The following is a 17,186-nucleotide window of genomic DNA, read 5'->3' as shown; positions in this document are numbered from 1 at the left end:
GAGCTTTTTTTTTCTAAGCCTAAGTACAAAAAAGTGGGCGGGATTTGAAAAAGTACATTTCAGCATCAACAATTCAAAGTTTGTATAATAATGTCTTTTATGACCTTTTACAACATTAAGTGAAATATTATTCTGATCTGATGGCCAGAAGCACAAAGCATTGAAAAAGCTTGGCTTTTCTTAAATAACAACTTTTTAATCGTTTGAAATGTTTTAGCAAAAGTGAAGCTCCTTAAATATCCATGAAAAGTTTTCTGAATTGCAAAGTTGTTTCTACTTTTTTAACTCTTAAGTATATCTATCATCTTTTATGTATACGAAAACATTCTGAAACTGGTGTTAATCGTGATATTTTCCAGACATAAATCTTGTTTGGTTTCTAAATTAATAAATGGGAAATGCTATTTATAAAGTTTATTTTAATAACCCAATTATGTTTTTTGATGATAATGTTTTACAAGTAGGTAATGATCACGAAGAAATAAACGCTTATAAAGAATTATACTTGAAGTGAAAGGCAATGTTTGAAAAACAGAACGCCGGAATAAGTTTGTTCCCATCACCATCAAAAACCATAAAGTAAATATATGCAAATAATTACTTTAATTATTGCAGGTAGGAGCAAATAAGTCTTTGTAGAAAAAGAGAGTCATTTTGGAAATTGCAACTCAAGAATGACATTGAAGCAATTAATTTAAATATATAACTTAGTACCCGTTGTGTCGAGCACCTTGGAAACAAACTTATGAGGATTATAGTATTCTAGTAGATGCCATCGTTCTCGAGGCTTTGGTCCTTGCATTAAAGAACTTAGTTTACTCCTTGAAACCGAACTCTGTGCAGACTTTGTCATTCTCGATCGTAGGTTAAGAGGTGTTTCATACGTAAGTTAGAATGGGTAAGTTACAAAATATGATGGTATAGCTAGTGATCACTATTTAAATTCAAAAGTATATCATATATCACGTTACGCAAAATCTTAATAAGTTTTATCTGGACCTGTAAAAAATGATTTAAGGAAGTTATAGCGGAGTTACCGAAGTTGAAGCACTATGTGTAATCATCAAATGTCTTTAATTAGATGGAAGAAACGTTCGAATAGTGAATGGTTGTCATATTGTGTGAAACATTTTTAATCAACACCATTTTTTTTGTTTCGTTTGAAAAAAATGCCTTTATTTTCATCTGTTGGTTAAGATTTTTAATTGATTGAGAGTTTTATTAGTTAGGAGATTTTGTATTTGATTTGGTCTGCTGATTGAATTTACCTTTGTTCTATTTTAATTTCCCACCGTTTGCTTCGCCTACCTTTTTATTACGGATTGAAAAGCTTTAAAATTTCATATAATAATCTTTGTGTAAAACGTTTAAGAATCCCACGATTAAAAGCTCTGCGCATTTGTTGTTATACAACATGAAATCAAATTGCATATAAGCTTAGAGGCAGAAATACTTCGATAAAGGAAATTTGTATAATCAAAGATTGTTAAAGGCTTTTTGGCTTTCATAATTTATTTAATTTGATTAAGAGCTGTCCATAACGCGAAATTATCATGAGCATCAAGATACTGTACCATTGTGTGTGATATAAAAAGCTTAAATCAACAAATTGGTATAGCAAATACAGCTGAGCAGCAACCTGTCATAGAGCTATTCACTGTCATAAAAAATAGACAGTCTAACAAAACACTTTCATGAAACACGCACTAAATTCGAAGCATTTGAAAAAAAGGCAAATTTTCTAACAAAATCTAATCGCAAAAATATATAAAGCGCAAACCTGCGCAAAAAAGATTTCATCACGAAGTTATGGATAACGATCAAAGTGATAATACTTTAAAGTTGAGTGCTTGTGAAAATATCCGCATCCATGTTTCTATGTGGTCATAAAAAGACTAACCATTGAGATGGAAAATATTCAAGCAGCTTACGCAGGATGATCATTTTAGCAACATCTGTTGCTGAAACGACAGAGGCCAGTAATACGAACAAGGAAATGGAGAACGAAGAATTATAGAACAATGAAATAGAAAACGAAGAATTAGAGAAAGATGAATTAGAAAACGAAGAAATAGAGAAAGATAAAATAGTAAACCAAAAGTAGAGGACAAAAAAATAGAGAGTGAAGAAATTGAGAGCCAAGAAATAAAGAACGAAGATTTTCATACATAAACATTGCTTATTGAAAGTTTTCTTTTCTTTCAATTGAAAACGGTTTATTGTGGGAGAGATGTCGTTAGCAATCTTGAAAATTCAAATATGTAGTTGGCTTCAGATTCTATGAACGAATCATTCATGAAAAAATGTTTATAAAATGTTTAATCCAACTTAAACTATAGATTTAATGGCTAACTCACCAAGATGCAAATAAGTTGCTCAAAATCAAGTTTAGTTCATAACTTGGTGGTGAGATAAATAAAAATTATTTCTTCATTTTCTATAATGTGATGGTCTCATTTATAAATTCACATGTAGTTTTATGTGATTATCAGCTTATTAAGATCTCGCGCAAAGTTCGATAATCATCCTTAAAACACATTATGTTGAGTACATAAATACTAAATAGATTGATGGAGGAACCGAATAAAGTCTTTTTTTCGCAAACAACCTACCAACCACTAAGTTTACTTCTAACAAATCTAGTTCTTCGTTCGCTTTTATGGAGATCAAAATATCTAAGGACAAAATTTGCGGAAACCATACAACCCTTTATCGGTAATGACTTTTGAAAGGGTGCTTTGTTAAAATAATTACAATAATCAGTCCTTTTTTTTTTTTCAATTAAAAACAGTCGCATGAGAGAAAATTTTTGTTTGATCAAAAAATTCATTTTGCACGGCGTCTTTTTTCATTTTCTATTACAGCGGAGAAAATAGAATTAGCCTCACCTTTATTTTTTGTTCTAATTTAACAAAAATAAATTATGAAATTAGAATTATGAAATCTACTTTATTTCTTATTATTTCTACTACAACTAAAAAGTTTATAAATTGGTATGTTTAATTAATTCCAAATGGAAAAAAAATTAAAAGTATTCAATTTGTGGAGAAAATTGAATTAGCCTCATTAACGTTATATACAAAAAATAAAGAAAATATTTTGTTTTTACGCTCATTTAGTATTTAGTATAGCTTCCTGAATTTTTAATGACTTCAAATATGCGGTTTGACAAATTAGTCACAAGATTTTGGATAGTTTCTATAGATATTTCATTCCAAGCTTCTCTGATACAAGTTTTCAGCTCCAAGATGCATTCAAATTGCTTACCATTTTCATAAACCTTTCTAGAAAGTATTCCCCATAGATTTTCAATTGGGTTAAGATCTGGACTACGTGCGGGCCATTCCATTACATGAATATTTTTTTCTCTAAACCAAGCTTTTGTAAGCTTTGAATTATGGATAGTAGCATTATCTTGTTGGAAAGTGAAAGTTTCACCCATCAATTCCTCACCATGTTCAAGTAAACTTATTTCTAATAAGTCAATGTAGTCCTGTGAATTCATTTTTGTTGAAATCCATGCCAGTGGAAGTTTTCCAGCAAAGGAAAAAGCCCCCCAAACCATAACATTTCCACCCCCAAAGTTACGACTCATCCGAGTTTCTTTCTCTTTTCGAAGATCGTACCAGTAATATTGATAGCCATTAGGACCATCTAGATGGAACTTTTTTTCATCACTAAAGAGAACTTGATGCCACTCTTCTTGCCAAGACATGTGTTCTTTCGCAAATTGTAATCTAACTTTTTTATGACGAACAGTAAGTTTTGGTTTTGGTTTACGCTTTTTCCAAACTGTGTTTGGATCTTCATGTAAGATTTGTCTCACACGTTGAACAGATACAGGTAATTGTAAATCAGCACGAATTTGAGATGCAGTCATGTGCTGAGCAGCAGCACGACGTACAATAACTTGTTTAGTACGATTATCAATTTTACGTTTGCCACCACTTCCCTTATAAGCTCCATACTTAGCGCGAATCTTGAAGTAATTGTTAACCACTTTTGGAGATCTTTTAATTTTCTTTGCAATTTCCCGATTAGATAAGCCTGTATCTTTGTATGTTTTGATTACTGCAAATTCTTCATTCGTTAAACGCTTACCACGTCCCATTTCAAATTAAGGTATCAAAAACCAAATGTTAAAAACTTTATGAGTACTGATTTCACAGTCTTTGTTTAACTTACAAATAATAATAAAAAACTAACTCACAAATGCGTATCACCAGATCAAAATATACAAGTAAACTGAAAATAATTATTGATGAGGCTAATTCTATTTGTTACCGCAAATATCAAGTATTATACATTTTATGGTTTTATTAAATGTACCGCAATTTAATTATGCTATATTATAATCTAAAAAGTTGTTGTTTGTAACATTAATTATATGTGTGTGGATACAAAAGTTGTACCGCACAAACTTGTTTACAGATTTACAAAATATTGGATCAGCACATGGTGAGGCTAATTCTATTTTCTCCACTGCATTATACTAACTTTAACTTTATAAAATACACACTTTTTTTGAAATTATGTCAAAACTTCTTTAATCTAATTTTGAAGATTTTTTTTGTTAAAATCTAAAGAAAAATGATTTTATACTTCAAAAGCGACTTTAACACAAAAAATGTTCGCAAACGTACTGAAATTATGTTTTTGATTTTTCATTAATGATTAGTTTATAATCGTTATTTTCAAATAGGTAATGTGTAAGATTTAGTTTTAACGAAACTGAAAAATTTTAATATTAGCTCATATATTGTAATTGCAATAAACCTGTCGTTTTTGATTTATTGTTTTTAATATCTTTGTGCTGATGCAGTATGTAACTTGACTCCGTGATGTTATTTGTTTTAACTTAACAAAGATGATGCAAGCATGCTTGCTCTGCAAAAAAGTGTTAAGCGCGCTCTACTTCATAAAAAGAGTTACACATAAAACTTTTTTTTACTCAGTCAAAGTGCAAAATCGAATGATATGTGGATGAGACCAACAAAAAAGAACAATTTAACATCCTAAATTGATATTATGAAAGTCGTTCATGACCTAGCCTAAACAGATTAGCAAATAAATTTCGTTCTATTCCTGTCTCTTTAACTTTAATTAAAGGAAACTCATCTTGTGGCCTCTGTTTCAGAAAGAAGGACCAATTTTAAAACTAAAGACATAGAAAGGAAAGTGTGCATGAACAAGAACATGAGGGAATTAAAGAACGCTTAGAACTTTTGATTAATAAGCACAAAGTTCATATGACATTTCGAAAGTTTAAATAGTTTGGCCTTCTAAATGTCGGCCTTATTGAAAGTTTATGTGTTATTTTATTTTGAAAAATGCTCAGCCTTTTTAAAAGCACCGACTTTCATATAGTCGAACTTATTACAGTCAAAATATCCTTTTTTGAAAACGTTTGAGTTTTATAGCTTTGTCACTAAAAAAATAACATTTTACAAACTAATCTTTTTTCTATATTACCAAGTAATAAAACAGTTAATAATTAATTGAAACAAAAGGCTTTAACAATTCAAAAAATTTTTTTTAAAATTTAACTGTTTAAAAATATGGAATTTTTAATGACGAAGCTATAAAGTTTAAAGTTTTTCAAAAGATACCAGCGGTACTCTTTAAAATGCAAAACTAAGAAAAAGCTAAACATTTTTGGAAGACAAGATACAAGTTTCAAAAAAGTTTAGCTTTTTCAAAAAAAGGCTTGGCTTTTTTTACAAAACCCCTTATTTATTTTTAAAATGCTATATTTGGAAATGGCAAGCTCAGGCTAATGTGAAATTCCTTAAGTATCCGTGGAAAGTTTTCTGAACTGCGAAATTCTTTCTACTTTTTCAATTCTTTAGTGAATATCATCATTCCTGTATACAAAAATATTCTAAAACTTATAATATGTTTTTCCAAGACAATATTTGTTAGGTTTCCACATTTATAAATGGGAAACGCGGAGTCATTATTTTAAAAAAAAATTGACGTGAAATGTTTTTCGGATTGCTTTTAAGAAATATTGATTGAAACTTATGGCCGCGTAATGTTTATTTGGGATTTATATTTTTAAGCTCTAAGACCTGATCCTTTTTAAAAGTCGGTATATCAATAGTGCTTAGTTATCAACAAGCTTTGTTAATCACTAGAATATTTTACTGTCTAGAAAGTAACACAGAGAGAAAGCAGTTTTTTCTGAAACCGCTTATTGCGATTCAACTTGTATCTATCAAGAACTTTGGCGAATCCTGAAACGATAAATTCAGGACCTTTAAATGATGATGACATAAATTCAGTTTGGCTTCTACATTTTTAAAATCTACCACCCGATATTCACAGGCTTTAAAAAGTTAGAGAAAGTTCTGCAACGTTTTAGAAAGTGCTACATCTTGCAAGTAGCACATTGTACGTAGTTGTCTTTGCTAAAGTTCTAGTTCCATTTTTACAATCGGGTTGTACTTTTTTAAAAATTTAGAGGAAATTGGATAAACTTTAAAAGTTCATCCGTTTATAATGTGAGGAAACATTTATTTGAATAAAGCCGAATAGATAACAGTGCTGCGGTCGTATAAGAAAAGACTGAATCAATTTACTAAGTTTTAACACCGAAAAACTGGCTATTAACTTTTACGTTATATCGTCGGGTTGCTGGCAGAAGTTGGTTACTACATTTTTTTGTAAAATGATATTTTTTTGATATTTTTCATCATTTGGTCAATATCTTCATCTGGTAAAAACTTGTGAGTGATATTATAAGGATAAATTACTGTTTTTCATAGTCAAAATAAATGTAAGTGCTCCTAAGATCAAAATAGAACAGGCTAAGATTTGTAACATCACTTACTGACTTCTGGGATTAGGTCTTGCTCACACTATGGGCAACACTGCTTGGTAAAGTTACTTATTTTTGCCTGACATATTTTAAAAATATTCCCGTATGGTGGCAGCACTTACCATTAAACCCAGCTGCCACTCCTGTCAAACTGGTGTGTGTGCTTTTTGCTTTGATTGAAGATTCATATTATTTGGAGTATTTTAAACAGTGTATAACATAATTTATTCATTTTAATTTTTTTGTAACATTAAAGAACATGCCATTACTGAAAAAGTTAGTAAAAGGACACTAAAAATGGTGAATCTTATGAAAAAAACGTGTTACGAAAATGACGATTCTTGCAACCAATCCACGACATCTCATATGAGTATTATTGTTTTATAATGAAGAAAATGATTCAATCCTTTTGCGCTTGTATTACTGTGACCTTATTTAATCATTGGTGCATAATTTTTTATAATTTTTATAATAACAACCCAGTTAACCATCCCAACTGGGTCCCAGCTGGGATTGACTGGGATTGAGCTGGGATTACTGGGAATGGGTTCCGGCTGGGATTTGTTCTGGGTGCCAGATGGGTCCCATACGGTGTGAAAATAACGCCGTAAATAAAATCTGGGTTTTTACTGGGACTGGCATGGGACTGCGTATATGATTTACGACTGGTTTGAAGTTAGGACGCGTGGTTTAATGGTAGCGTGTATTTTCTAATCAAAGCATATTTTTTGGCATCGTTTTTATTAAAAAGTTTTATTGAAATAAAACTGCAAAATTCTTTTAAAATGTAACGCGGCTTGATTTAGATTGAATATACACTTTCATTTGGAGTAAACATACACAGGAACTTCATTTGGTTTTTTATTGTATTTTTGTAAAAAATATTTACATATCAGTTTTAATTCTATATAAAAAAATTCTATAAAAGTATGAATATGTTAAAATCAATATTTAGTCATCCATTTAAAAAATGATTTCACAAAAAAAAAAAAAATGTGACATGCTCTCAAATTTCTTAGATGCCCTGCATATAAGAAATTTTAGATAAAAATTTTAGACTGAAATTCAGACTGATTTTCATAGCCATTAATAAGTTTGAGAGTATGTCAACGTTTACTTTTTTACAGATTTGTAAATTGTTTTATCAAACTGAAGGCATGTTTTTATTATTTTTAATGCTATGGACAAATGTGGAAATTTTTTCAAACTAGTTTATATGGTTTGGTGTGCTTACAGTTATGGCTTAGTCACTAAGTCATTACACATTAACTCACTAAGTTAGTGTGTTTTGTTTTAAGTTTCTTTTTCAAGCAAATCTCAATGTTACTGTGCAAAATATTGTAAGGTTTTACTAATTAAACTGCCATATCTAAACTTTAGATATTATCTAAAAATACATAAATGTTTTACATTTTCTATAAGTTATATAGTTGATAATATATTACTTATATTATAAATACTGTAACTGATATTATAAGTTATAATATCAGTTACAGTATTTATAATATAAGTAATATATTCTATATAAGGTTTTTTATGAAAAAATGTTTAAATTATTTATATTGTGAATTATTTGTAAATAATAGTAAGTAATAGCAAAAATTATTAGTTGTTTTAACCTTTTACTTTATTTGTCTGTAATAATAAAAAATTATTACTATTTGTTTAGATATATTTATTTTTTAATACATAAATGTATTAAAAAATAAATATATCTAAACAAATTATAATAATTTTTTATTATTATAATATTTTATAATATTATATTATTATAATATTATATAATTTATTTATAATATTTTATTTTAAAAAATTCTAAAAATTTTTAGAATTTTTTAAAATAAAATATAAATTTAGAATATAAAATCATATAATGGATAGTTTATTGCCTTTTTCATATAATTATCGCACTAAGCGTAGAAAAATAAACACTGCTGTATCTAAACTGCTATCAGAAGTTCAACATAAATTTGAAAACAATGATTTGGTTAAAAGTTATCAAAATGACTCAAGCTCAAATGATCATGAATATAGCTGCAATATATCAGAAAGTATTTGTAACACACATGAAATTATTACAACAACTACAGATTTTACAAATCATCAAAACAATTTTATGCATGAATTTGCACCATTGAATAAAAGCATGAATGTAATGACTCAGTTCCATGCAAGTGCAATAAACACAGTAAATAGCTGTTGTTCAGACAAAAATGAATGTTGTGCTTGTGTATCAGATACAACTGATGAAGATTATGGTGATAGTGATCTAACTTTTTTTTCTGAAAGTAATAACTCTAATTTAACTAGTTTCAATGAAAACTTAGCAAGTTGGGCAGTTTCTTTCAATATTTCACAAAATGCTACTACACATTTACTGCAGATTTTGAAACCACTTGTTTCAAGCGTACCAAAAAATGCCAGGAGTCTTCATCATACTCAAAGAAAAATTGATATAAAAAATGTTGCAGGAGGTGAATACTTTTATTTTGGTATTAAATATTGGTTATCAAAGTTTTTAATAATGGTTCCTCAAAATCCAGAATTAAAGGAACTTAAGTTGCATATTAACATTGATGGCATACCAGTTTTTAAAAGTTCTCATTAATGTATTTGGGCAATTCTCGGTATGTTTAAAGAAATTTCAGATAATGTTTTCCCAATTGCTATATTTTGCAGTAATAGTAAACCTAATCCAGTAACTGATTATTTGAAAGACTTTGTTGCAGAAATGAAATATCTAGAAAAGTCACCATTTGAGGATAAAAAAGGTCATAAATTTATCGTAAAACTAGATGCAGTAATATGTGATGCCCCTGCAAGAGCATTTTTAAAGTGTATTAAATCTCATACTGCATATCATAGCTGTGAGCGATGTTTACAAAAAGGTCAATGGTTTGGAAAAATTATTCTTCCTAATTTATCAGCTGCACTTAGAACTGATGAAAGTTTTCATATGCAAGCAGATAAAAAGCATCACATTAATAACATGGTATCTCCATTTTTAGATTTATCATTTGGAATGGTTTCATCTTTTCCACTTGATTATATGCATTTAGTATGCTTAGGAGTAGTTAGGAGAATGATTAATCAATGGGTGCATGGGAGTAAAAAAAATCAAAGTTTATCAAAAACATCATTAACAACATTATCAGAAACACTAGTTTTATTTAAACAGCATGTACCAAAAGAATTTTCACGCAAACCTCGCTCAATATGGGAATTTAAACACTGGAGAGCTACTGAATTACGTCAGTTTTTGTTATACACTGGTCCGGTAGTTTTAAAAGGTACATTGCCAAACGATGTTTATTTAAACTTCTTGGATTTATCTGTTGCTGTACGTATTCTTTTAAGTCCATCTCTTTGTGAAAATTATCTTGATTACGTTAAAAAGTTGCTAACATATTTTGTTGCTACATTTTGTAAATTGTATGGTAAAGATCATTGCATTTATAATATTCACTCTTTAATTCATTTGCCAGATGATGTTAATCGTTATGGTGCTCTGGATAAAGTCTCTTCTTTTCCATATGAAAGTTATCTTGGAAGATAAAAAAAGCTTGTGCGGCGACCTCAGTTTTTGTGTTTTCAAATTGTGAGAAATATTTTTGAAGGACATTTGAATCCCACAAATCAAGTTTGTAATAATAAAAAAAGTGTTTTTAAAGAGCTTCACACTGAAGGTCCAGTTCCTATATCATATCGTCACTGTTTGCAATTTAAACAGTATAAATGTGCTAAGTTTTTTGCTTCAATTAATGATTGTTTTAAAGTAAAAGGTAAAGTTGGTGTTATAAGAAATTTTTTACAAGTTCCAAATAGCAAATGCAATGAAGCTTATATTGTTTTTCAAAAGTATGAACTTTTACAACCATTTTTTACAAATCCAATGAACTCTGACTTACTTTCAATTTTTTTTGTAGAGAAGGTATCATGTTTTAATAAAATATTCTCGATTGTAGATTTAGATTGTAAATATGTAAAGTTACCATTTAAAAATGGATTTGTAATTATGCCTCAGATGCAGCTGTACTAACTCTTTACTTGCTTTTTTTTACATATTCTTATTGCATTCTACTGTATCTTTTTTTTTATTAAATATTTTAAATTTATTACATTCCTTGTATAACATACTTTAATATAAAGGCATATGTTAGGGTAAATACTGTAGTAAAAATTATTTGAGTCATAATTACTCAAATAATTTTTACTACAGTATTTACCCTAATAATAATTACATACTTGTTAAAAATATGCCATCGTATTGTTGGTTGAGTGTGATGCCTATTTTATTAGATTGAAATGTCTTATGCAATAGTTTCATTTGATGAGAGTAATGAAACAGATTTTCTTCCATTAAACTGGATTGCTGATGGTACCTTACTGAGTGATATTCCTATGCGAATTAAAAAGCATCATTTAGTCAAGTTTTACTTGCCTCCTCTAAAAAATCCAGAAAGTGTTTTTAAGGCAAAAAGTCGATGTTTAGAGGCAGAGTTAAATTGGCCAACTTATACCGCACGAATTTTGGCTACTGCTGGTAACTTTTTTTTATAATTATATAAACTTTTATTTTGCATGACTTATACATATGATTAAAAAATGTATTGTGATATAAATTATTTTTCAAGTTATTTGTATTTAAATTCTAATCATGTCATTTCACATTTAAACTGATGAAACAAATCTATGAAAGTCATTCCTAGTCATAGACAAACATTATTATTAAAAAATAATGTTGTATTAGATTCACTTCAGGAGGCTCGTCAGAAAGCAATATTGGCTGAAGACACTTCGAACCTCAAAGTTAAAAATAACAGAAAACAAAGAAGGTGAGTCCCATAAAATTTTGTGAGTCTAGAAAAACTGTATGAAATGATCATGAAGAATATAGCAATTATAAATCTTTATATATACAGACTATATGTTTTATATATACAATATATTTATATATATGCTATTTTTTATACTTCATATATATATGACTATATGTTTATATATGCAGCAGTGTCTATGTACACTTTGCTTTTCTACTCAAAGAATTTATTAATTTATTTAAATAATTTATAAAATATTTAGAATAAATATTATACAAGCTGATAAAAGTGATACAAGCGAAGTTGATTCTGATTGCAGTGAAGAGTTTATTGAACAGTAATCTTTTGTATTAGCGATGTTATTGTTAATATTAATAAATAAATATATATATATATATATATATATATATATCTTTTTTTTTTTATTAGGAACAAGAAAGTTATTCCTGTGCACAAAAAATTTAAACATGTAGAAAAATCTACTTTTTTACCCAAACCAGAATGTTCATCTCCAATTCATATTATACCAAAGCCAGCTCCTCCTTCATTTTTATCAGTAAAACATTCTGATATTTTCCAGCAATCTGATTGGAATGAGTGTGATATTGAAATTACTCGTCATAATAGTGAGTTAACAAGTTTTACCATTTTTGTTTATTTGTTTTTTAATTTATGTTTTGATTATGCTAGTTGCGCTTGATTTAGCAACTGTTGTTGAAAATAAAACATGCCGACATCCAGTTCCTCTGCTAACAGTAAGCTTTTATGTTTTTTTCTATATTTATTGTTAAGCCAGTTTTTTAATGTAGCTAAAAAAATTTTTTTTTTCCATGAGTTGTATAATAATGAAAAAAAATTACTAGGAAAAAATTTATCTTTTATATCTTCCTTTTCATTTTAGTACAGGAAAAAAAATTTAATAAGTTATTGAACTTGTTTGTTATTGATAAGTTATTAATAAGTTTCATAATTATCAAAATTATCTAAAAGTTTATTTTTCAAAAATAATGTTTATTTGTTATTTTATAGCTGCAAGTACTAGTCAGACTAAGACAATATTAACTGCAATTTTGACACAAATTGAAGACATAAAACAAACCCTAAAAGTCCATTCTGCTATTTTACAAAGCCTAGGGCAACAAGACCAAGGCATAAATGCAAGTTTATGTCAGCTTCCAGAGGATATTAGATTACCTATTTTGACACATGAAGATTTACTGATAATGGATCAGAAGTTGGTAGATCCTCTAGTGAAGAAATGTATGGTTAGTAAGATAAATGTTTTCAAATAATTTTTTTTTTTCATTAAGTATTTTTTTGTATTATTAGAATTTTTTCAATAATTATCTAACTAATTTTTTAAATTATTTTCTAACTAATTTTAGACTTTTTGTGTAAATTAAAGTGATAGCTGAAATTGGTGGAGTTGATCTTTGCAACTTTATAAAACGATCAATGAAATTTCTTCTTGGCAATGATCTCTCTAGAAAGTTAAATCTTACTGGACAAAATCAAAAGCAACCATTTAAAACATTGAATTTGTTTGAAGTTCTGTTTAGTGAGTCTATACATATACATGTACACACATACATACATACATACATACATACATACATACATACATACATACATACATACATACATACATACATACATACATACATACATACATACATACATACATACATACATACATATATGCACTGTAATACATTTTAAATTTTTATCAGCCTGCCCACTTTTGTTTTGATTTTGACCCTGAAATGGTCATAATCAAAACAATTCCAATTTGTGAGCAGAAATCTATAACTTTTTGGTGGGTTAGCATTGGTTTTTTCAAACCAACAGGTCATGACTTACTTATTTTTTTGTTATCTAAATTTATCTAGTAATTAAACTTATATCTATTAAGTGTACTTCAAGCTATTGTCTAAAGTTTAAAAAAAAAAATTTTTTCTAGGTAGTGTGAAAGTCAATGCAACTACTCAAGATGCAAATAAAAAGCAAGTTGAGGCAGAACTTTCAAAGTGGTTTTCTAATTCACAGGACCGTGGTAGTGATTGTCGAAAAAAGGGAAATAATAGATTAAAAGATGTCACCGGATAGTTCTTTGCCGAATATTTTGGAAAATAAAATTTTAATTTAAAATTATTTTGATTTTTAAATTTGTTGTTTATTTTTAATTTATAAAATTAGTGTAGAAGTGGACGAAAGCACTAAAGAAGCGAAACGATAAACTTTATAGCAGAATTTTTGTCATGCGACTATGGTGGCAATACGAGAGAACTACTGTGGCAGAATATTACTATAGTAGAACAGTTTTGATTCAAATCATTGTATAATAACAGTTTTTTGTTGCATAAAAATATGAAATTCAAATCTGTTTTTTCAATTGATTCGTAAAAATTAAGTTATACCTAATACATTTTATTGCCCTGACAGCGAATTTAATATAAATAACCTTTACTTTTTAATTTTATATAAAAAATGTGTCGCTTTTTAATCAAAATATTGTCACATTTTGCAGATTCGAGATACAGAAAATCTGCGAAAAACAAACTTTAGTAAAATGAGAAAACCCGCGGTAAATGAAAAAGTGTCTGGGTTCAATATGGGATTTCCCGTCAAATACCCAGACTGATCCCAGATGGGACCCAGTTGGATCCCACTGACAGAATCAAGATGGGTCCCAGTATTTTCCCCAGTTGGTTCCCATCTGGGACCCAGTTGAAATGGTTAACTGGGAATTTCGTTCACAGGTTAAAGAAAAAATGCTAACGCCGGAAATGGATACTAGTGAAATTACATTATTCGAGGATTGTAATACTATTATTGTGGACTATTATGATTGCAGTAATAATGACGTTTTTGTGGTAAATTTTGTACCAAATCAATACTCAAAATCCGATCAGGTAAAAATCATAACTTAACAATTACAAATCAAATTAAAGTAAGGAGATTCATTATGAGTATTTATCTATTATTACTTTTTCACATCTTCCATAATCGTTCTTACACTATGATAATTGGTACATTTTGTTGAAATATTATGAATTCATAATTATATTATTCAATTTCAGGGTAATGAAGCACTGCTTAGTGAAGGCACACTACATGAGAGCGAAAATGGTGCGGATCTTGTGCCTAATAATATTCAGATTTCTGTGGTTAATGAGGACCATGAATCAAGTGAAATTATAATAAACAATGATGTTATCGTACACAGCGACCAAACTTCCAATGAAAATGGCAACAGTGAGATAGTTAAAGTTGAAATTACACTTGATAATGATGAACTTCAAATTGCTCCTACTCGCAAACGTACTCGTAAACGTACTCGCTGGACAATATCTCGTCCAGAAAGTTAGTCGGTTAATGTGGAAAAAGGTAAACGCAAAAAATGTTTACCTTATAAACCAAGGAAAGGAATTGAAAGACCAGCATAGCAACCAAAAGTGGCACGTAATAATTCATGTCGCTTTAAATGCTCACAGGTATTTACTGAAGGAGAAAGAATTGAAATATGTAAAACGTTCTGGTCATTGGATTATGTCCAGAAAGTTCTACATATTTCAATTCTTTTTTATAGGTAAATTTTGCTCTATATTACATAGGTAATATAGAGCAAAATTTACCTATAAAAAAGAAGTTGCAAACAACAAAAGAAAATTGACAATTGTCCAAGTCTTATTTCTTCAAGAAAGGTGGCGCAAAGGTACGAATTTGTCAAACTTTCTTTAAAAATACACTAAGTATTTCTAACGGACCTATCATCCACGCTTTTAAAACACGGAGCAATAAGGGTGCATTTGAAGGACCAGATAAACGAGGTAAACACTCTACGTCAAATAAAACCTCAGCAGATTCTATAAATTTTGTTAAATCACCAATATATCTATCAAATAAAACCTCAGCAGATTCTATAAATTTTGTTAAATCAACAATATCGTATAGAAAAATATTTTCATCGAACTACAATTACTCATTTTTTAAACCCAAGAAGGATCAATGTGTGACATGTAACAATCACGACAGTGCCTCTAATGAAGCTAAACTAACATTGTCAACAGAATACCAGCTTCACCAAAAAAGGATAGAAGATGCTCAATTTGCCAAAGCTACTGACAAAGAGCGATCGAACATTGATCCGTCTTTTTTTTCTGCAAACTTCGATCTCCAAAGTGTGCTACAAATACCGTCTAGTGACACTTCTCAATTGTACTATTCTCCCAAGATCTGTGTCTACAATTTGACGATAAACAAATCACGCTTGCCTAATGACGGATATTGCAATGTTTGAACAGAAATGAATGGGAAAAGGGGTAGTTCGGAAATAGGAAGTGCCTTGTGGTTCTGGCTGAAACAAATTCCCAAAACTGTTAAAGAATTGTCTTTATTTTCAGATTGCTGTGGAGGTCAGAATCGAAATCAACACATAGCTGCATTTTTTATGTATGTGGTGCAAACACTTCATTTCAGTTGCATTGAACACAAATTCTTAGAAACTAGACATACTCACATGGAAGTTGACACCATGCACAGTGCAATCAAAGCTCAAAAGAAAAATGTACCAATTTTTTTCAATAATTGATTTGATGACAGTTTTCAGATTAGCACGGTCTTCAAGGAAACAAAAGATTGCTAAACCATTCAATGTACATCAACTGAGATTTTCTGATATGTTAGATTTGTCTGATTTATCAAAAAAAATTATTAAAAATCGTACAAAGATGAAAATGGTGCTTCCGTTAAATGGCTGAAAATAAAATGTCTAAAGTATGAGAAATCTAAGCCAAAATTGTTTCCAGTATCGTTATGACTTTACCACGCCGTATATAAATATATTTACAAAGGGTAGAGGTCGGCAATTCAGCATGCCTTCAAAAATAAATAAGGCATACTCAACTCTACTGCCCATATCACAGGCAAAAAAGAATGACTTGGAAAGATTGGGTACTTTGGGAATAATTCCTATTGAAGTACAAGAATGGTACCATAATCTGCCAGTTAGTCAGATTGCAAGAGACGTGGCATCAGAGTCTGGTGAAGATGACTTTGAAGACGACGAATGAATGTCACCTACTAAGTAGTATTAATATTTTAGTTTACGATTGAAAAATTATGTCTTAAATATTAAAATTCTTATTATTAGTATATTTGTTTGTCAACAATTGATTAAAAGTAGTTTTGTCTGCCACAAAATAATAGGTTTGCCTTTATTTTAATCATTATATCATAAGAAATCATTCGCTTAAGTTTCTTATAAGCCTCAACTCTTGTCAAGCAGAAGTCAGTAAGTGCAACCAATTTTTGATTTTTCTCAAAATTTGTAAAAACCTCCTTATTTTGTGAAAAAAATTATTTTGCATCTGTATCTTTGTAAAATAATAAACATTTTGAAGTATGCAACATGCATTTTTCTTATGATTCCTGATTTATAGAGTTCTTCAAATATTAAAATTCAAATATCTCTGAAACACCAAAATGTTAGTTACCAACTTCTGCCAAAAACCCGACGATATGTTGATTAGAACTACTTTTGTTTC

The 17,186-nt window shown here is 29.2% G+C and overlaps 1 protein-coding gene, 2 long non-coding RNA genes and 1 pseudogene across 5 annotated transcripts; 3 read left to right on the top strand and 1 right to left on the bottom strand.

The window, feature by feature from the left end:
• Nucleotides 1-8,671: 8,671 nt before the first annotated feature.
• LOC149878117 (uncharacterized) lies at nt 8,672-11,360 on the bottom strand. The gene is made up of 2 exons (XR_016447698.1): nt 11,035-11,360; nt 8,672-10,866 (listed from the first exon to the last, which is right to left on the bottom strand). It is a non-coding gene; the product is annotated as an uncharacterized LOC149878117 (long non-coding RNA).
• On the top strand, nt 8,800-10,716 carry LOC149878118 (uncharacterized; annotated as a pseudogene).
• Nucleotides 11,044-13,198, top strand: LOC149878116 (uncharacterized). 3 transcript variants are annotated; one of them, XR_016447696.1, is made up of 7 exons: nt 11,044-11,363; nt 11,571-11,655; nt 11,903-11,977; nt 12,070-12,266; nt 12,346-12,395; nt 12,670-12,905; nt 13,026-13,198. XR_016447696.1 is itself a non-coding variant. In XM_090073330.1 (5 exons), exons 1-5 carry the CDS (start codon nt 11,126-11,128, stop codon nt 12,930-12,932), a joined length of 858 nt encoding a protein of 285 aa, XP_089929456.1. In that variant the 5' UTR covers nt 11,044-11,125; the 3' UTR covers nt 12,933-13,014. The 3 variants fall into 3 exon arrangements, 2 of the variants coding, with proteins under 2 accessions (XP_089929456.1, XP_089929457.1); XM_090073330.1 differs by lacking the exons at nt 12,346-12,395; nt 13,026-13,198 and having other exon boundaries at nt 12,670-13,014; XM_090073331.1 differs by lacking the exons at nt 11,903-11,977; nt 12,346-12,395; nt 13,026-13,198 and having other exon boundaries at nt 12,670-13,014.
• Nucleotides 13,017-14,019, top strand: LOC149878115 (uncharacterized). Its single transcript, XR_016447697.1, has 2 exons — nt 13,017-13,198; nt 13,601-14,019. It is a non-coding gene; the product is annotated as an uncharacterized LOC149878115 (long non-coding RNA).
• Nucleotides 14,020-17,186: the final 3,167 nt, after the last annotated feature.

This window comes from Hydra viridissima, unplaced genomic scaffold, assembly GCF_058129835.1.
Source record: "Hydra viridissima isolate aposymbiotic clone 2 unplaced genomic scaffold, HvirCarnegie_v1 scaffold_15, whole genome shotgun sequence".
Lineage (NCBI taxonomy): Eukaryota > Metazoa > Cnidaria > Hydrozoa > Anthoathecata > Hydridae > Hydra > Hydra viridissima.
This window is presented reverse-complemented; position numbering and strand designations above follow the sequence as displayed.

What these genes read in the sequence shown, in the direction of transcription:
- LOC149878116 (XM_090073330.1), top strand. Translation starts at nt 11,126, where the DNA reads ATGTCTTATGCAATAGTTTCATTTGATGAGAGTAATGAAACAGATTTT. An exon ending in ACGAATTTTGGCTACTGCTG is followed by an intron (nt 11,364 to 11,570) that starts GTAACTTTTTTT and finishes ATGTTGTATTAG; the next exon opens with ATTCACTTCAGGAGGCTCGT. An exon ending in AGTGAAGAGTTTATTGAACA is followed by an intron (nt 11,978 to 12,069) that starts GTAATCTTTTGT and finishes TTTTTTTATTAG; the next exon opens with GAACAAGAAAGTTATTCCTG.